The sequence below is a fragment of the Charadrius vociferus genome, unplaced genomic scaffold, assembly GCF_000708025.1.
Source record: "Charadrius vociferus isolate BGI_N301 unplaced genomic scaffold, ASM70802v2 scaffold68, whole genome shotgun sequence".
NCBI lineage: Eukaryota > Metazoa > Chordata > Aves > Charadriiformes > Charadriidae > Charadrius > Charadrius vociferus.
In genome coordinates this window covers 2,944,281-2,966,183 of record NW_009649946.1, presented here as the reverse complement: position 1 = coordinate 2,966,183, position 21,903 = coordinate 2,944,281, and the positions used below count along the sequence as shown (strand labels likewise).

General features: G+C 36.3%; 1 protein-coding gene across 2 annotated transcripts in view; it reads right to left on the bottom strand.

The window, feature by feature from the left end:
* The window catches only part of MLLT4 (myeloid/lymphoid or mixed-lineage leukemia (trithorax homolog, Drosophila); translocated to, 4), a 92,431-nt gene that overhangs the window by 65,648 nt on the left and 4,880 nt on the right, over nt 1-21,903 (bottom strand). The window contains exons 4-12 of one of the 2 annotated variants that reach the window (XM_009891456.1): nt 21,733-21,893; nt 20,563-20,720; nt 14,984-15,095; nt 14,400-14,567; nt 12,997-13,041; nt 6,336-6,430; nt 5,327-5,589; nt 3,680-3,749; nt 1,404-1,522 (exon numbers count right to left, since the gene is read on the bottom strand). In XM_009891456.1, coding sequence (XP_009889758.1) covers nt 1,404-1,522; nt 3,680-3,749; nt 5,327-5,589; nt 6,336-6,430; nt 12,997-13,041; nt 14,400-14,567; nt 14,984-15,095; nt 20,563-20,720; nt 21,733-21,893 — 1,191 coding nt within the window. The remainder of the gene's footprint in view (nt 1-1,403; nt 1,523-3,679; nt 3,750-5,326; nt 5,590-6,335; nt 6,431-12,996; nt 13,042-14,399; nt 14,568-14,983; nt 15,096-20,562; nt 20,721-21,732; nt 21,894-21,903) is intronic. The other variant, XM_009891458.1, reaches the window with a different exon arrangement.

Below are 21,903 nucleotides of genomic sequence, written 5' to 3'. Positions count from 1 at the left end.
GTAGTTTCAGATCTAATACTGACCTTGAGAAACTCAACTCATGACCAGCTGCCAAGTTCAACTTTGAGCCCTTAACTCACTTTCTCTCAGTCTGGCAGTTTAGCCAGTTTTCCACCCATCTTGTGGTACTCTGATCCAGACCATATCTTATCAACAAGGACGTTCTGGGTGACTGTGACAATGCCTTGCTAGAGTCAGGTAGATGATATGAGGCCCAGAGCTCTCCCCTCATTAACTACGCAAGTTGTTTCATCACAGAAGCCAGTCGAGTTGGTCAAGCATGATTTATCCTTAGTAAATCCACGTTGCCTTTTCTTAACCAATTTCTTGTCTTTTGTGTGCCTTGAAATAGCTTATACGAGGACTCGGTCTACAATTTTCCCAGGGCCTGAATTAATGCTGACTGGGCTGCATTTTCTCAATCTTCCTCTTTGTCTTTTTTGTAGATGGATGTAGTATTTGCCCTTTTAGAGTCATTCAGTACCTCTGATCTCCATGACCTTTCAAAGATGAGACAGTGGCTTTGCAACGATTTCAGCCAACTCCCAGCATCTTTGGCTGCATCCCGTAAGGTCTTCTCTATTTATGATGGAAAATAGAGCCAAATTTTGAAGCCATGCTAATATTAAAAGACATTATCTAACAAGGAGTTGAGTCCTTTTGAATGGGCACAAACTGAATTTGAACAAGGTTATTACGAATACATGGAGACTGAGCAGGTAGAAAATGGCGTATGATTAGAAGTCAGTGTTTTCCACTATGGCTTTGGAAGCAAACTAAATATGCAGGGCATGAAAAGTGTCACTCTGTACCTGGTAAAGGGCCTATGAGCAAAATCAGATAGCATTTATCTACCTAATAACAGCCACTATATCATAACAGCAAAAATCAAGAAGGTGGTGTTATGTGTATTTATAAGTTACATAACTTTACAAGGCAAGCATTCAAAGGTAGTTAGAATTCTTGCTCGTAAGACTCGCCAACAACACTACTGCAGGAACAGGAGTGACCCAGTTATTTCCCTCTCCAGAGTAAATCATCATCATCTTGTCACTGACAAATGAAAATTTCAAATAATTGTACTTTTGTTATTACAGGTATTTCATATGACATGCCTAACCACAAATCAACAACGGTGTGACATGACTATCAGCTTGGCTTTACAAAACGGGAACTACAAATAACTGAATACTGAAGCAAATAATTTTTTTTTTTAAATATTTCCAAGTTTTTTGCTTGGGTCATTAACCTTGGGTTTTATTTGGAGTGAGTTCTCAAAGGAAATCTCATTTTCCATACGGAAGATCAAGTAGTTCAAAATATTTTAACACACTGCTTGACCTATCAGAAAAACGTAACCATTTCTTTCCATTATGAGAAGTAATGTATTACACATTTCCTACCTGCTTTCCTGTCTGCGGTAATCTTGCTGCTGGTCTATTCTAATCATCGGCTTCACCATTCCTCGTTCAGCTATGCTGGATGCTGATGATGTCCTGTCACCATCAAGCCTGCTGGTGCTCTAATTCAAAACAGCAGAACAGATGCTTAGCATGCAAGCATTGGATTATCCAGTATTTGTGCTTGGCACTATTAAAATGAAGAAGTGTCAATTTGAAGGCTGAAAAGAGATGGGAAAATGGAAGAGAAAAGTACAGCCCAGAATCCAGCAGCTCAGCAGGTGTTTTCACCACAACAAAGCATCGAAGAGAACACTTGCAATCCAAAGATGACAATAGCCAGCTAGGAGCAGCTATTTGTTAATGCATTTCAAGAATATATAATGAAAATTTCAAACATCTTTATTTAAAAGTTCTATAGTTATCAATACAAAGTAAGAATTAATTGTTAATGAAAACTTTAGATAAGAGACAGTTAAACATATTAACAAAGTTAAAACTGGCTACGCTCCCCTACCCTGCTTCTGCAACAGCTCCAAGTGCTTACTTTATTGATCCATGCCATAATTTATCCTGTTCTTAAGGAAAGTCTGATCAGCTAGACAGTGCATAATTTTCCAAGACAAGAAGTGTCAATTCAAACTATGCAATTTTTTTTATGTACAATTTCATTTGTTTTCTTTCAGGTCCTTAATACGAAGCTTTTAATTTATGACTTCCAATTACATCAAACCCTATCAGGAAGGGGAGAAACACGATGCTTTAAGCAGCAAGATACGTAGCAATTATTTTTCACTACTACAGTTGAAAACAAAGCATCAGTAAAATATGAAGTATTTCCACATTTCTGAAGACATTTCTAGGACTAAATAATTTGCTTTGACACAAGAAAACCTACCAAAAAGTGCATCTCAAAGCAAGAGTTTGAACAAAACAATTTTTTCATCACCAGGTTTCACAGAACTTTAATGAAAGTTAAAGTTAACCTTTTCCAAACAGAAAAGAAAACTCATAAGAGCAACAGTTAGAAAACAAGTGATTTGCCAGTGATTCAACAAGATATCACGTGCATTCTTGAACACTACAACTCAAAAAACGCCTTAAATTTTCCCAAGCTTCCCTAGGTCTACTGAAATTATTTTTCTAATGAGCCTGAAAAGGATAAGGTATGCTATACAATAATGTCAGAAACTCCAATTCTGAGCCATTTTGAGGCGTCTTAAGTAGTTTACAAAGTTTCTTTTTTTTTCCCCCTTCCAAAATGTCACTAAATGAATTCCTATCAGAGGTAAAGAATGCATCCAAGATAAAAGCAAGCATTGTCACATACAAAGGTACAAAGACAGGATAAAAACTGAATCAGAAGTCTGTGGCAAGAAAAAAAAAAAAAAAAAGGCTAACAAACGTATTCAAAAGCTATCAGAGTATTATTAATACCAACATGCCACACCATTATCACTCAATTTCTTTACAAGTATTTCAAATTGATAATAGTAGTAATAAAACATAAAAGGAATTGCATTTCTAGGACTACTACATTTCATACTGCTCAAATAAGTCATTCTCTCATTTCATCTGAGGCATGTGATCATAGCACCAGGAAATGCATTAACTGTTGTGTCATTTTACTCTATTTGTTTGCTCCTGGAAAATGCAACTCCAGCAGAGAATTTATTAACAGAAAGACAGTGCAGAAAGAAAGCAAGAAAAGATTATCACCTCATAAAATGTTTATAACAAACTGTCTCTGCAGTCATAGTTTAGTCAATGTGTGTACAGGAGCTCTATTGAAGTCAAAAGTCACATGCATTAAATTTTAAAAGCCTAGTTAAATTAAAATTGAACACCCTTGCACATTTTATATAAAACATTTATTTACCCTACCGCCAATAACAATAGTCATATGCTACTAACATGAGATAATGATGTAACATTTCTAATATGAATCTCTACCTGCATGTAATCTGCCTTCTGATTACAGTCAGTTTGGGGAGAAACTATTCCTGGCTTGAGGAATTCCCCTTTCTAAAAAATTTACTACTCTTGGCATGGAATGCATGCCAAATGCTAATACAAACTTTAACAAGACAGTTTTGTGGGACAAAAAAATAAAAAAAAATTAAAAAAATGTATGATACCCAAGCCTACCCACGACAGGAAGTGGCTGGGGAGAATGATGAACTGGCCACACTTTACCAAATACTACTAATGTTGTAATTTTGACCTAACTTACACGTGATCTTTTATCATTTATTGGTAATTTTCTCGTAATATAATACCTTGCTTGCTGGTAATGCTGTTCCACTGTGAACATCTCCCTCCAGATCAAATGTGGTTTCCTGAACAGCTCTAAAAGCAAGATAGCATTTAAAGTACTTTTTAGAAATGATATTGTTAAATATTTAACAAATAAGCAACACAGTAGCTAAAATTAGTAAATTAATATTCAAGAGGTATATCATGTGTCCAGTTAATATTCACTGTTTAAAACACTATCGATTCTTTATATAAAACCACTACAAATATTTATACAGATAACTTCCTTTGGAAAAACAGATTCTTAGTTACATTTTTTTCCCAGTCAAGTGAGAAAATATAAATACACATAAACATAAATAACCATCCTCAAACCAGGACAATAATATAAATATAAACCCACATAAAAATATATTCAAGGTACTGTATTCACTGTAGTAGACTTGCTATAATTTTTTGCTCAGCTCTTCAGTACTAGATGTACAATCTTGATAATGTAAATCATTCATAAATCATAGTAATGCATTTTATTATCTGCTTATTCTAGAGATTTAAAAAATATTTGATTGTTCAAGCTGCAATAGCCCTTTGCCAGAGATTTTGCTGTCCAGATAAAGCTCTGCAGCAGTACAGTGCTTTGCAGTTGATTACGTAAACCTGCGAGAGCGTTGGTTTATTGATCTGCAAGTTAGATGTAGAATGAACTCAAGGTTTAAGCAGAAATATGACATGATAGCTAAATGGCTGGAAGTCTTCCTGCAGACTCATCCTACAACAAGCACACGGGTACGTCAATATTAAAATTTAGTGGAGAAAAAATAACAATGGTTAAAGCGTACATCTATATTAACTCAGAAGATTAGCCAGAAGAGCTGCTTTTCCTAGGTATCTTTCTCTCATTCATCTCCAAGCCAATTTGTTTCTTTTCTAAACCACAGTATACTACAATAACAGCCTCATTTGGACCCAGACACGATAGAAGATATGTTATTTTTTTCCATGCTATACAGCCTCCCTTTAAGATTGTTTCTCCGGAATATAGCCACCAAACAGAATACCCGAGCCCCTACAAGTCACTAAATCTATAATCAGTATTTGTATTATGCACCTATCAGAATATACAGAGAAACAACAGGATGGACTTCTGGACTGTTAATCCTTGCAACACAGAAACAAGAAGATCAGTAATCACACTGTAAAAAGTGGTTGCTATATCGAGACATTTAGTTCCCTATCGTGACAGTCTCATTTCGTGACTACCCTACTTAATTTCCAAATCCTTCTAGTGGAATTTTAAAAGTAAGTATCTGAGAAAAAATAAAGACCAGACAGGCTCTCTGAAAACATTCAGCAGATTCTTTACTTTTCCTGGAGGTTGGATGAACTCTGAAATATATTAAATTAAGGCGATCCACTGTTTTTAACAAAGAAGTGAGCATCAGGAAAACTTGTCTGAATACTTCATAATGAAAAAGACACTTGCTAATCCTAAACAAAATCACAAGGTGGAGCTCACGTATTAAAATAGTTATCTATTTAACACTTAAAAGCAGCTATTAAGAACTCATTTGAAGTCATAGTCTAGTCACAGGCCATTTATGCTCTCATTCTCTACTTTTTCCCAGGTTTTTCCCCTTCATCTCAGTGGAAAGAAAATAAATTTCACTCACCCAGTTTTGTGTCTTGGACCTTTGACCATAAGACTTGCATCAATAGGTCTTTTAGGAATAATATGGTCCTGAGTGGGATCCACGAACTTAAAAACATGAGATGACCCAAACTGAACCTTCATTCCACTTTGCAGCATAGTGGTTTCTGAAATACGCTGACCTTCCACATAGGTTTCAGCATCAATGCTTCTTGGGGTTACAGTAACAACTCCATCCATATTAGTGAGGTCACAATGATGAGGCTGAATTCCTGGACCAAATAACTGGAAATAGAATTCATTAACATGGAATAAACTAAGCTACACAGCAGCAGAAATAAAAACAAGAAGATTGAGCTGCAGCTTACCCTATTTACAGACTAGGAACTTAACTTTGCTTGCTTTTGAATTTAACACAAATGAGTAGTACTAAAATCAGTTGAGTTTTACTTCAGCTTTCCTTGCAACAGAGATAATAAAACACACATTTAACTAAACTGCACAGCAGAAATCCCTTAATGAAAAGTTTTTCACTTTTTTTGGTTACATGCTCTTCAGAACTGTTTTCTTACACTTGTTTTAATGTGAAATCTCATAATGCAAGTATTTACAAGTCAACTAACTGCACTAATGTGGACCCAGGGTGCTGTAAGAGACTCCCTGGTATGAACTTCATCCAGCTATGCTTGTTTTATACATTTAAGAGATCCTACCTCACTAAAGAGAGTTGAGACTAGGACTTGAAAGCCATGAAGCAGTTATGATAACACTGATACGTACCATTTGATCCAGTAACAAAAGGAATACTCCATTTTAAATAATGAAACCCTTACTTTCCTTTCCTCTTAAAAGCAAGAGGGAGGAAATAAAATAAATCAGAGAGTTATGACCATTAACGTGAAACTGCAGCAATATTTTACCCTTTTGGCTTTGAAGGGTAGTCACAGACTATCTCACTAGTTTACAGAATTATACATAACTGACCAGAAATAGGATCAGTTCTGTCACCTGAGTCTGCTTTTTCTCCATACCTGAATGGAATTCTCATCAAATTTTTCGGTTCCAACTTCAGTGACACTTAATTGTAGACGATAGAGCTTTGGCTTATCTCTGGAGTCAGAGCCATCTGTATAGCAAGTGACAAATATTAATTTGCAAGCTATTAAATTTCAAGTCCTCACACAGTATTTCCACATTATTGCAATTTAGTTCAGAGTAGGAACGGTGACCAAGAAAATAACTGAGTGACAGTCTTTCAAGATTTGTTGGGAACTTGTTCATTGTAATGTAAAAAACGCTGAAAGCAGACAGAGCCCACTCAACAGGGGCAGCTGTTTTCTGCAAGTGCAAAGAACAAAGTAATCAAGAACTACTATTCTGAACATACTTGGAAAAACTTTCTCTATTTCCTTAGCAGTTTAAGCAATACAATTTTTGTTAATCTCTAAGATTTTATATGGGTATACCAAAGATTTAGAAAATCAGATATCTGCAGATCTCTATAATAATAGTGTTTATCGATCTTACTAAAATTACAGATTATCAGCAATATCTACTGTCAGGTGGCCAACCTGCCACACTGTTTCCTATTCATCAGATACTGAAAAAGGGCAATATTAAAAAAGAATCTTACAAAGTGTTTACCTATGACAGCTTTAGTCCTGATATACAGGACTGCAGCACTTCTGGCCTTATCTTTATAGTCCCATTGACCTATATTTTCATCTTGCAGAAAATGAGGTCAAAGATAAAAAGTTAGTCTTCCTCCTCCCCCCAGAAGAACATATTGTCCAAATAGAATAACATTTCGCAAGATACACTGGGTGCAGCACAGGATCTAGCGGCTGCCTTCACAGGCTACAGCAGATGGGGTTTGGCATACATACAAATCCTCCTTGCTTCCTAGAAAATACAACTTTGAATACCATCAGATACTAAACTAATACTGTCACTTCTGACTTCTCTCCAATTTCTCCTCCAAAGGGAAGATGCAAAAAAGGGAGGCTGCAAGACAAAGAATATTCTACCTGCGGACATGAACAATGATTTCAACTCATCCACAAAAAGCATTAGAGAATATTATTAAAGCCATGGCACATATAGTGATGCCATTTTCAGTAGGATACCAGTCATCTTCAAATTTTAAATTAAAGTCAATATAAACAGAACCTCCATAAATCTGACTGTGAAAGCCCAACATTCCAATTTTAATAAGCAGACCCTGGTAGTAATGCAAGCTGTTTAATGATAAAATTTCAATCAGTCTATGAAGTCCTCGATCAATCCTTCCATGAACAGTACTTAAAGGAAATAAAAGTCAACAGCACAGAGAAAACCTAACAGTTAACAACTACGCACCGACTAAAAGCAGATGATACAAAGAAAGGAAGGCAACAGTACAAAAGAACAGAAAACACAAAGTGAATGGAGAGAGGAAGAAGCTGGGTTATCAATGAAAAATGATAACAGAGTTTTACATGACTTTGACATGGGGAAAAGTACAATGTGTGCTCCTACCAGTAAGCTTCTCCTGGGGGTGTTGTGATGTTATTGGGACATAAAACATCAGGCAGAGACAGTCCATAGACCAGTACCATAAATACCGAAGTTAAGTGCTGATACTGTAGTAATATCCAGTTATTGAGCGTATTTAGAATCGTTATCATACTACTATTATGTCAACCATCACAAAAGAAGCATAAAACAGAAGAGCAGCGAGTCCTTTAAACATTTTTCACGTACAAGGATAAGCCTTTTATTAAATCCCAATACTTAGGTCTATAGAGACATAAATCTAATATCACTGTACACTAAAAGAGGTAATGCTAATACAGTATGTTCAGCAATTTAAATTGTGTGCAGTTTTTAATACTTAACAATGCTAATCAGAAATTTTATGGCTGCATCTTCAATGTCACCAAATGCAGACATGCAATATACTATTGAATACATTTGGCTGCTTACCCCCAATTCTCTAAACTGTTATTTGCTCTCCCCACAACTTACACATTAAAACCTAGGGTAGCTCCTTCATTTATTTATTTATGAATCCATAAGTCAAACATTTTCTACTCGTACCCTCATCCCAGTTTGGTAAAACTGGCACCCAAAAGATACAAGATTCAGTTTGGAGGCAAGGACCCTTATTCAACATGCAAAAATACTGGCATTTCAGAAGTGAGTGGCATAAAAGTCAGGGCTAGTTATCTAGGGCTTTTGTTCCTAATTTCTTATGGCACTTTCTCCTAAGACCTTTATACATAGATTAGAGAATAGGCTTCACAGTCTCACGATTTCACCCCTATACTAAATATACTTCCCCCTGCCCCGTACCGTTTACTTTTGGCATCTTAAAATAAAAAACAGTAATAAAAAATCCTACATATTTCTGAAATATTCTGTAAAATACATGATAAAATATCGTGTTTTTCAAGTGTGTATTTAATACAACTTCTGGATCTCATTCCCAAGTTCAGCACTTGTGAATAATCAATCGATAACCAAGTTCCTGCTAATAAACTTTTACCTCACACCATAGTATATCCTCAAAATAGATGCATGTCACGTAAAATGTCCTTTCACATGAGAAATATACTTTAGTATCACAATGTTTCTGCTGAGGCAAATTAAGACTGTTTTGTTTCTCTGGAGTGTTCAACACAATAAGAAAAAATTTACTTTAAAACCACAGCACTAGATAGAAACCCTGTTTTTTTCATCCCAGGTAAACGAGAAAAACTGAAGGAGTTACTGAAAGTTATTTGGAGCATACATGTCATCATCCATCAGTAAAAGCCAATTTCTACAGTAAAGGTATCTTAATCTTGAAGAGAATTACTACAAACTCTAAAAAGGATGAAAAGCCTTTTTGTTCTAGGGGAGGGATGCAGGAGGGAAGGAAGGTTGCATTATGCTAGAGTATTGCATTACCCTACAGTGTAAACTCTTGTATTTCCTGTTTTTCAACAGCTGGAAGCTCGTCTAAACGTTGTTTGGAATGCATTCCTCAACTGACTGCAGCAGGATATATATTCTGCCATCCCTGTGGCAAAGTCCCTGCTCCCCAAACCTTAACAGTTCAAGAAGGCTGTTCTTAGCCTCTGAGAATGAAACTTTAAAGACTTCTCGTGGTTCAGAGAGGCAATACATATTATCTAAGTCATACAACTTAAGGTCCAGAATTTATGGGGAGAAAAAAGGGAATAATGTATTTGTGGGTTTTATCTGACATGCAATAATTTCCTTTTAATTCAGAAACTTTAAAGGTCAAAGTTCTCAGAAAGGTGGGCATTAATAAACAATAGAGAAGAGGCAGCAAGAAGCATAAGGCAAATGTACGAGTTCTGCACAAACTTGTTCATTTTATATGCATGTATAAGTAAACACGTGGCATGGAAGAAAGATCGCCTGTATTCTATTTATGGCACCGAGAACTGAATAACATTAGCAGAGCTAAATAGATACAGAAAACATCTAGGTTTTGGTGGGGTTTCTTTTAAGCTTAGAAAAGCCTCCAAGACACAAGCTGAAGAAGCAAGAACTATGATTCAAGAGACCAAGTTAGCCACTACTACATACATTAAACTTAATTATCTACCTGACAAAGCTTTTCCCAGTGACATCATATGAGGGTTCAAATAAACCTGGTACAGTTTGCATTTGAAATAAGTTTCACAAGTTATTTTCCCCCATGACAGAAGTACATATACAAAGGTACATATACACCTGTGTATACTGCCTACTGCAGACTGAAAACTTGTATTTGAAGAGGTTGCCCTCAATCAGAAAGCAAACCCTATCACCAAAGACCAGGCAGGAAACAGTTATTTAGAAAAAAGCATTTTTCAAAAAAAGCTGAAGCATGCAAATGTACAGTAAAAACTGCTATAAAACACACAGTGTAGAGTAAAAAGATGCATAGTAAATTACTATTCACCTACAGTCACTAGTGAAATTGTCAATGTAAAACCCGTGAAAACTGTGGCTTTCTATCACATTGCATGCTAAGGATGCAATACAAATCGATTTCATGACTGGGTTTATGCAGTTACAAGTCAACGTTCTCACTTCAAATAGCAGTGTTCTAAAAAAAAAAACTGTAGTGAAGAGAAGTGAACAGTCACTGTAAGCACATCAACTCAGTGATTCATAATACAAATGTACACTTCTGATCAACAGAAAAAGACAAAACAGGCCTCCCTTCGTGGATATATATTTTAAATGCATTACTTTACCACTAAAAGGTGAACCCTACACCACTTTGGAGATGATAATTTCAATTGATTTCACTAATCCTATGCTTGAAATAATGCTGGGAAATAGTATCGACTTAAAAACAGACTAAACGAAACGATGAAGATCGGATCACAGAAAACAAGTAAGACCAAAGTTGAACAACAATGTCCACACAAAGGACTGCACCTATTGACTTAAAAATTAGTTAAATCCACATCTGAAAAGCAGCAGATTTCCTGCACAAGTTCCCGAGTGCTAAGAGTTTAGACAGTAAGAAGTTTAAAGAGGTTGGTTGGGCAGATTTGAAATATGTCGAATTCAGGAGATAATTCTGCTATTAAATTTCAGACAAGATGTGCACTTCCAGCAGAAAGAGCCAGTAGTAAACATTTTGGGTAAAGAAAGATTCAGTGAGGCAAGCGGCAGACAACAAACCTCCTTCAGACCAACGTGTAAAAGCGTTACCACATATGATACTGAAGTTCCGTTCTCAGAAAGAAGGTTGGCCAGGAAAACCGCGCTGGCCAAGGCTTTCAAGCTTCTCCAACCTCCTGTAACTCTTCTGAGTTGTTATACCTGCATGTTCCCAGGATCTCCCATTGCTGTAAATTCTACAGCTGTGGGTTGCTTTTTTTTGTGATGAGACAGACGACAGAAAAGCCTAAAGGTTTTGTCTTCCCTTTTTTTTTTTTTTCTTTTTCTCTCTCTTTTTTTTTTAATTCTTTATAATTTTCATTTCAGACTTGCAGGATAAACCTCAGAGGCTCACATCCTAAAAAAAAAAAGGCTTCTGGCCATTTCTCTCAGCCTTTAAGTATTATGATATTAATATTAAATACATTAACTGACGTTGTTAACATCCCTGAACTCATCAGCAGCCATATTCACAGATAACATAGTATCTGTTCTTCAACATAGTGCCGTATCTCACTTCAGTCTATCCAGTCTATTTCTTTTACTATCACATTCATCTGAGTCATCTACATGACTTGGAAGACAGAGACAATTGCTGACTGCCGCATTTACAGACACAAGCTACTGAAGTGCATCCTCTACTGTACTGCAGAAGCTGATCTTCAGTCTATAAAACAGTCATACAACCAGCAACGTCAGCAGCTGTGGAGAAGCGGAAAACCAGGACGTACTTCCAGTAGCAAACTTACTGAATTTGTGCAATTGCACAGGGCATGAAGCTGAGGCCTGACAGGTTCTTCTGCAAGACTATAAAGAGCAAATGTTTTCACAGAAGGACACTTCTACAGGAGTTATTTCTATAATAAATGCCAGTATTGGAACAAATATGCACTGTTCCAAAGACTGGACTCTAGAGTACTAAGACCTCTCTTTTACGCTCTGAGATAAAGATTTAAGAACTTGTACATTTTTTTTGCAGTGAGACACAACTAAATTTCAATCTTTCTGCTCAATGGTCTGGTGTTCCTACACAGCTCGTTTATGCTTATTAGTTCAGCACGCTCTACGGAACTTTTCTGTTCTCTGGAATAATGATGTTAATGAAATGGAAGTCTGAATTCAAAGAGTTGAGTGCTAGAGGCATAAGTTTGAACAGAGTTCTTTAAACCTCAGTATTGTACTCCACAGCCATGAAAGAGTAAGCAACCCTGATAGACATATAGTACTTTTAGAGCAGCCTAGAAAATAAAACATGGAAACAGATGTTAAAAAACTAAGAAAAGGAAAATGTATTTTGGTAGACATTTCACAATGAAGTAGAAAGTGGCTTTGTATTCTTGTCTGTTAGGCCAAATCAGGACATGCCTGCCTGTTACTCTAAACTCTAAGGACAATCAAAGATCCATAGTGATTTGTAGGTTAGGTTATCGACTTCAAATGCTACAGATAAAACTCAACAAGACTGTACTGTCTAGTGTGGCTAAATCTCTTCGACATACACTGTTAATGTTAGACAACACCACAACCCAGGCAGGAGAAATACCCAAGGATGCTACGGAACACCACAGAGCAGAAAGTTAGGTCACTTTACCAGTGGTCCAAACACTGCTTCACATAAAAATCATCATGGATTTCATCCACTGCATCTATGCAGTCAAACATTGAAAAGCACAATTAAGTTCCATGCCATTTACCCAGTTCACTTTTTAACTATGAATTCTGCAAGCAGATGGATCAAGGAACGTTGTTCTTTCTACCACAACACTGCTTGTAAACCACCCTATGAAATTTAGTTGTCACCCTTAGCTGGAAGGTTGAACTTTTTGAATGATAGCACATTCATGATCTATTTGATGTTTGTTCACAGATGGAACAATTAAATGGCAGCTGACAAGACAGATAACTACTTCACAGAAGCAGTCCCTTGGAAAATAAGTTAAGGTAAGCAAGATAAGTCTTTCATTTGTCAAAAAGAAACAAAAGATTTACAGCCAATGATGTTTTTAGTGACTAATGAGAGAACAGTATTAAATATAGCGTTACCTTCATAAGCGTGATAATTGTAGTAGGCAAAGTGATTCCTTCTCCCTGGGGTTAGAAACACATGCAGAGGACCCAGGTGAAGGCAGCACCAGCAGGACAGATACCATGCAGAACATGCGGAAGAGGGCAGGGAAAGAAAAGACAGGAAAGGGTGAAACTGTAGCCAGAAAACACTTATTCAATTTATAAGGATGAAGTGCATTAAACTCTTTCAACTTTAGAAACTGCATAGAATATAAAGACATCAGTACTACAAAGCTACTGAATGAAACAATCCTTATTGTTTAGAAAAGCGACAACAAGCTGTTAGAAGAAAAACATGAACAATCGGTCAGTCCCACAGGCAATGTGCAAAGACTTAGTACACAGCGTTGCCACCTGTGGCATTTCAGATAGTTTTTCCTCTCTCAGTTAATGGATGTCTCGCTCCACTGCCCAAGCAAAACGTTTCAACGCTCCATGAAGAGTCGGAGTTTAGAGCACAAGAAAAGAAATCGAAAGTACTATTGAAAGAACTCAAAATATTAATATGCAAATCAAATCTCAGCATATAGAACACAATATAATAGATGGCTTTTTTTTTTTAAGCTGCGAATAACTAAATCACCAAAAAATGAAAGTCCAAATCTAAATCTTTGAACATGAAGATAATAGAAATTAAGAGTAGAAGTTGCATGTGTTTTATCAGTTGTGCTACAAACAATCAAGCTTTTCTGGCTGTTTGTAGATCATAAAATTAATTATAAAATACAATGCAGCCCAGAGAGCTGTAATGATGCCAAAATATAAACCAGCCTTGCTAGTGATTTGAAGGTTCCATATAGGCTGAAAAATGTTTAGCAAATAAGTTTGATTTAAAAATGCATGATCTTGTCCCCCTAAAAATGTAGTTTTCATGTATGGCACTGTCAAATATATCTTATTAGCTATGCTACAGTATACTTCTAAACATAAAACAAACCAGATTTAAGCAGTGCTTTTCTGGTCATCCCCCCAGCCTCCCGTCCCTGCAAATCACAAGTCTAACATCTTAAAATATTTTATTTATTATCAAGTTTAAAACTCTAAAATCCAAAGGAAGTTGAAGACTGAATGATTTTTTTGTTTTTGAAACACTTAAAACTTCATACTTGAAGCCATGCTAATAGAGACAAAGCCTGAGTCAATCATTTCTCCCCTTTTTTTACTCCAAACATTTGCTACTACAATTTTGATATTATAGCAATATGCAGCTCTACCTCTAGATAGCTCCAATTCAGAAGCCGACATCAGAACAACAACTGACGTGGCATTCACTTACACTGACAGACTTTCTTGTGCTTCCAATTAAAGTTTTATTTTTAGAAAATCTAAATGACTATGTAATAATATAATTCAGACTACTAGATAACCAGAATTCTTACCTGGGCTTAATTCTACCAGGTATGGTAGTTTCTCAGGAGGAAGGCAAGAGCCATAGCCAGACCCGTCAACTCTTTCCTTCCCTTTTAATGGCTTTCCATCAGTTATTTTCTTGGATTTCTTTGGGACATAATCAGGAGGCCGCCTTTTCAACTGAAAGACTAGTATTCCTAGAACACAATATTATACATCCTTTGAGTCTCACTATCAGTGAACAAGCACACATCCAGAATCTGTTAATGTGTAAGCATTCCGTAGGATTACTTCCAGCTTACTAAATTTCTGACACTTGTTTATGTAGTTATTTTTAAGTTAAAACCATTGAAAAGATTAATAGCATACTTCTCCACAGTGGATAATTTAGAAACTTCAGGATAGAATGTAAAACCCTTCTACTGTTTAAAGATGTATTACTATAAACGGTGCTGAATGAAACTGTAAGTAACTCTAAAAGTACCTAGTATTAGAAGTGCCTGAAAACAAAACACTTTAAAATATATGTTCCGATTTCTTACTTAACAGGGGGTCCACACCATGGCTTACAACACCCAAAGTACAAAAATCTCTTTAAGCTTTTTAGACATACCTTTATCACTAGGCCACTCCCTGAATATCTGCAGTGGACACTCATCATCATCAAGAATAGTTTCTTTAGCACCTTTATCATCAGAGTGCTGAGCACCAGGAGGCAGCATGACCTAGAAAAGACCCATTATCAGTTTTCAGAGCTGTTCGTGGACAATTAGAACAGAGGATTCAGGGGTATATCTTCCAATTATTTTTTGTTTGGTTGGTTTTTTATTTATAACAAGAGATAAAGCAAAACAATTCAGTATCTTGAAATGCATTTTCATTTCCAAGACCTTTTCTAACTCAAATCCCACTTCCCAGAATACCAGATACATTTAAAAAGCAAAGGAAAGCAAGTTACACTTAAGGCAGACGAGACCATCTTCCAGTAAATAAAATTATTCCAGAAACTACACAGAGACTAAGGGCACAACTGGAGCATTTCACACAATTGCTTCATGCTGTTTTAGCTTTAAGGAAGAACCAAAACGAAGTATACTTTGGGAAAAGAACCACAGACTATTCATACCTTTTACAGCTATATCCTGACAAGGTAGAGGAAAGGGGAAAACCTCAACATGTGGGTTCTGACTCTGAAGGAGACACAGCCTGCGATTCCACGCACATTTGAATTACTACTCCCCACAGCAATCGAGCATAAAACCCAATGACAGGCAGTATTACAGTGCGTGAGTACTTTCTAAGTTAAAGACAGATCTTTCAAAGCTGAATAAAAAAATAAAATAAAATACATTTTACTCCCTCCTTTGTGATCCTAACAATGCTATTTAAATTCACAGACAGCTCTTTTTTAAACAAAAATTATTCCCACGTCTGAACTATGACCCAGGTAACACCTTCTGAAGTAATACAGCTATTGGCTACTGCACCCTACTACGCTGCAGCCCTCAAGAGGCTTTCTGCTCTTATTTGTTGCCTCCTCTCCACACCCATTTCAGTGTTAACTAAGTTCTCACAGACCCACCTCAAACATCCTTTCATCTTCTTCCAAGCAGGAAATGAGTACATTTAAGATCAAAAGTATGTAATCGAGTCATTGGCCTTTCCCTAAAACATTTTCTATGCAAAACTGGGCTAAACATAGGACTAATTAAATTACCTTTAATTAGATTTTCAAATAGACGAGATATTATAAAACAAGGAAAATATTAAAATGTAGAAACCAAAGGGAAACAGAAACACATCTATTAAATCAATTATACCTATGGCATAATTTTGATTAGCTAATTAAAGTAACACTGTGTTTCAAGCCTTATTCAACAAGCAACGACTTTTAAATTCCAAAGCCCTCGAGATAGAAAGTACCTAGTTACGAAACAAGAACTACATGCATATCAGGGGCTGACCAATACTGGACTGGGAAGCAAACCAAAGAAAACCCAAACGCAGTCAAGGTAGAGGACAGATGAGACACAAATACATAGGTGCTACTACTTGACCCTGATATTACTTCTGCCTTGGAACTTGGATGAGCATCTGTATTTAGCGTTGGGTCTAACAGCACCAAAGGTAAACTACACAAGTTAGAGAAGAGAGGTCCCAAAAGCACTAATCCCCTCGTCCTCCCAGCCAGTTACTGTTCCTCCTCAGGAAGTGCGAGCAGGTAACTCAGACATGCCTCACTTAAAGTGTGTGACCTAACCTGTGGAAAGACACAACACACCACACCTGAGCCTATGTAGGCCAGAAGACTTCTAATCGTGATGAAGCCATTTTAGAAAACTTGTCTACATTTTAGGCGAACGCTGCCTCAGTGTCAGCCACAAAGCTGAAATTCCTACATCTTCGAATAACGGAAAAACATGGAGGTAAGTTCACATCACGACTGGGTTTTGGCTCATGGGTAGAGATTTGCTTTTAATTTGAAAAATAGAAGATGCAGTTAAATATCCTTTCATGAATTTGAATCCATACAGACTGCTGAGATCAGGCACAGACAATTCCCTCATTTCTGCAACAGAGTAGGAGACGGAGATGGGTAAAACCAGCTTAAGATCACAAGTCTTGGAAGCAGGTTGTCAGCTGGCAACCTATGAACTGAAAAAAACTTGTAACAGATAATTAGGAAGCATATACTCTGCTTTCTCATAATTCCATTCACAAAATACACAAAATATCATAAAGTCATTCCAATCTCTATTTATTAATTTAAAATGCAGTGAAACATGCAGAAAATACAAGCTAAGAAATTTAAATGAAATCCATAGCAACTAAGGACTTAACTTTATCTGTAGCTATTACTTGCCACAGTATTTGAGTATTGTCTTCTCTTGTTTATTCCAGCTAATGCCTTGGAAGTTATCAGATCTATCCTTAGCAAAAGTTTCACACACAAAAAACAATGCTATAAGAGGTCTGCAGTAAGCTCTTTCATCATTTTTATGTTTTTTTAATTAAAAAATCCTCATATCTACTGTATGTTTTAATACATCTGCTTATTCAAGTGAATTAATCCCCAATTTTCTTTACAAGTTGGGAACACAGGCCCTGCATATGCCCCTGAAAAAAGCCCAAAACAATGGAACTTGCTAAAAAATATTTTAAGCCTTATGTCTGTAAGTCTGTTTCTTAAAAAAAAAAAAAAAACAACAAACAAAAACCACGAGAAACTAATCACCATGAACTGCATGTTTTTGCTTGACATTATAAAAAGTTATTTATGGCTTATTCTTGAGTGAAAAATAAGAGCATGCTAAACCAAAAGTCTAATCAAGATTATACTTTTAAGAGTTAACTGGTTTGCTGCATGCCTCAAGTCTTATGCCCTAACTGAATATGCACAGGTAGCTTGGAAGACTGTCTAATTAATTTGACATCTTGAGAGAAGTGCAGTGAACCCTGCATTATTCAGCGAAACTCAAATCGAGCAAACTGAAACAAACAAAACCTATATTGGCACAAACTTGTATTTACTTGATTACACAGAAAAGCACTTTAGAAGTGGGTATAAAGGTACAGGCCAATACACGGCAAACCACGGCATGAAAGCAAGCAACCAACAGGAAACTGCCATTTACAATAAAAGTCATCAATGGTGTTAAGAAAAATTCTTCCAATGTTCATCTTTCAACTGAAACTTCAGAAGTGAACTTTTATGGCAGGTACTTATTCAGCCTTATAAAGGTCTTGTCATATAACACAAAATCCGTCTTAATAGCTAAGTGAATGTCAACTGCTTAAGCTTTCTTCAGAGACACTTCACCTGCTACCCAAAGAAACAAAACATTTAAAAATCCCCACCAGAAGAAACTGAAGTTATACATTCCATTGTAAACTGTTTTAAATCCAACAAAAAGTAAACAATAGGAACACGTGCAAGATAGATCAGTCTTCCACAGAACGCTAAAGTGTCAGAAGAACAGGGGCAAAAGCCCCACCAGGGGTAAAGAACAGCTATAAGACTTCTGTGTAAAGGAGTACCAATGGCCACGAGACCTTTTTAGCACTGCATTTGTGAGTTTCCAAAGAAGAAAACAGTGATGAAAGACACATCAAGCTAAAGCTAGGATATTTTAATGTTTTAAACAAACAAGTAACTTTATAAAATATTTGGCAAAAACTAGATTTTAAAGTTAGGTTAAAAATACTCAACTTCATTAAAAAAGGAAGCATTATCATATTTAAAACCCCAGCACTGCATCAGCAGAGGCACTAAGAAAGGCCAAGCAGATTTTAGCCAACTACTATGACCTACGGCGAGCAAAATAGTATGGTCTTCTACACCGAGAGGTATAAAAAAAGATCTGCCATTTTTCAATGAAGACTACTTGGGTATTTCAAATGTAAACATAGGCATACAAGTTATGTCAATATAGAAATTTACTGTATCCAGCGGATGTGCTGTTCAGAAAAGACAAAATATTTTCCAGAAGTATTTTCCAGAAAACTAATTTAGATAAATTTGCTTCACAGCAAAGACTTTGTTAATCTTTCCCAAGATCAAAGCAATATTCCTCAGACTATTTTCTACATTAAACATCCCCACACAAGATCAGAGACCTGGGGAGGCGAGAGGGAACCACCACCACAACAGCGACTTGCAATAGTTTTCCTGGTAAGTGTGCAATCAGTTCAATAAATTCCCTAAAATATAACTAGTTCATTATACCCTCTAACTCTGAGCTAAACAGACTACTGCAAAATTATCTTCCACATTCAGTCACAACGCCTCCGCTGTAGCCCACAATTCTCTCAAACCAGCAGAAAAATGAGCATGTCAAGTCAGCAGCCTATTTAATAAGATCAGTGACTGAGAATAATGAATTTCATTTATGGAACCCACAATATGAAGATAATTGTCATAATTAAAACTACACATAGAAAATACTTTGCAGCCAAAACTGAGAATAAATTTTTAATACGCTGTGTCATAAAAAAACCCCTATGACTTAAAAAATTATTAGCCTCTATAATAAAAACATATGTAAACTTTTACTGAAGTAAAATTAACTTTCACAGTTGGGACCCCAATTTCAGGTTAATGAAAACAAGGATAAAACGTGCAGAACTTCATTAATGATGTGTCTAGAACTAAGACAAAACTGTTGAAACAATAAAACTAAGACTAGTTCACTGTTACGAAACTACAAGAGCACTACCACCGCAGTTTCCTCACTCCTAATAAGAATGACATTAGAGCAATGTGTCAATTCCCAGATAATTATACCACTAGAGGCTGTAAGTACAGCAAAAGTATACAGTAAGTTTACTCAAAGATATCCTAAAAAACAAATTGGAAAGCAATTTTAAGACCAAAGATATATCTACATCCTTTAGAGCAGCTAGAAAGTGTGGGGAACAGCAACTGTTTTCCAGTGCCACTTTAAGCACTAGAGAAGGGGCAGGGGAGGAGACTACAATATGATGAGACACAAACATTTTCCCCTTTCTTTCATCACTTAAGGAGCAATAAATCCAAGTTTATTAGACAAATAATATCTGGAAATGTAACCAAAGATTGGTCTCAAACAAGGATCAGATGTTCTCAAATCTCACTATTCTCCTTCAGAAGATGATATGGACACAAGTTTGTAACCTTTAATCAGTACTGCCCATGGGACTTTTTGATAAAGCCATAGCTCTAAGAAACAACAATTCTATACAATTCATTTAGAACTCCTAAAATAATTAAATTCTGAAAGTAAGCATAAGTTTCACTGAAATGTTTAATCTTTTCTGATGTGTAATGAGGGTAAGCCATCCCTGAAAGGCATAAGGCACGAGCATATTTAGGTATCCACAGGATTAACCATTAGTTTATACATCCGTGAACCATAAACACACTTAGTGGTATAAAACCACAGTGCGAATACAGAAATGCTACTTTCATTATTAGTGTTTTTCTATGTAGCAAGTAATAATTTAGTAAGATTGGATGATTTAGGTTTTAAAAACAAAAACCTGACAAATCATTTCAGAATTCCTGAGGCTGCGAGATTTAAAAAAAAAAAAAAAAAAATATTAAAAAATTAGTCACAGAACTACCAGAGTCTTTCCACTTAGTTTTAAAGCTACTGCAAGGAACAAAATCAAATAAGCAGCTTGAGAAGAATGTGACTTAGTAACTCCACTTACACGAGCAATACAATAATCCTTGGGATTTTCCTTCTCCAGACCATATTTTTCCAGTGCTTCAATAACTGCAAAATCTGCAGTATCTGTAGTGGACAGCAGGATTGTCTTGTACGGTATATTTGGTTTTAAACTGTCCGCATAAATTCTCAGTGTCCCACCTTGGAAACAAAATTTAATTAACAATGCTAAAGAGACAGACATGCAGCCATTCATCATATTTCTAACTGAATATAAGAATGAACCCCTTCAGAAATCGTTTAGTCAATCCACTAATACAAGAAAAGTTATGTAACATCCCTGAAACAAATTTTTCTCCGCCACTGGTAAAAACCTCCAGTGATGTCTTCCTAATTTCTCTAAGCAAGCCTTTTCCCCAGTGCTTCACTGTTCTTAATATTAACTGAAGTTAAAATGAAACAGTGACAATGACTGGATGAAGAACTGACCTTCCACAACTTGACAGCAAATTTGTGCTGACCTTCAAGAATCTCCCCTCTCTTTAAAAAGCCCACTTAAGATTTCCCACAGATGTTTTCTACACCTCTTAACTCCTCCTTCACTGCTCTTCCATGGACAGAATATATCACTTGAGGTTTTATTAGTACTAACATCACTTCATTCGTTCATTTAACGCTGATGTTTATACAACCGCTATGATTTTTACCCCCTTCAACCAAGAATATGAAATACTTGACTGTTGGTATTCACAAGATCTACCAGAACCCTTCATGCAGACCTGAACAATCGCTCCTTGCCATTTTGCATTTGTGCTACTGATTGCATTTTTACATTCAGGTCATTCAGCTTGTTCTTAGCAAAGTGAGTGACATCTATTTCAGAAGACTTCCTCAGTTTGTCAGTTTAATAAGTCTAATTCTGTCCTTCCTTCTTTCTCAGTTTAGCACCATTAGCAAGATCAATGAGCATATTTTCTCCCATCAATTTGCCCATCATTGAAAGCTTTGACTCGCACTCGTTACAGAACCCACTCCTGTGGAATCTTACCTCCACAAGTCCTTCATTCAATTACATCATAAATTAGCCATGAAGTACAAAAAATGTTGGAGAAAGCAGATATTAACTCAAATTTACAGGAGTTGCTGGCCTTACAAATACTCTCTCTGTAAACAGTTTACTGTTTACAACTTAATCAGAAGAAATCCTAAGTACCTGAGTCTGGTCTGCCATCAGAACTGCGAAATTCCTGCATTCTCTTCTCTAGTTTTTGCTGTCGCCGTCGTTTCATAACCACCTCAGGATTGGATATTGTGCGAGTAAAGCTGGTCTCAGGCATATCTTTGTAAACCTCAGCTGCAAGGCGAGAATTCTCACTGCCAAATT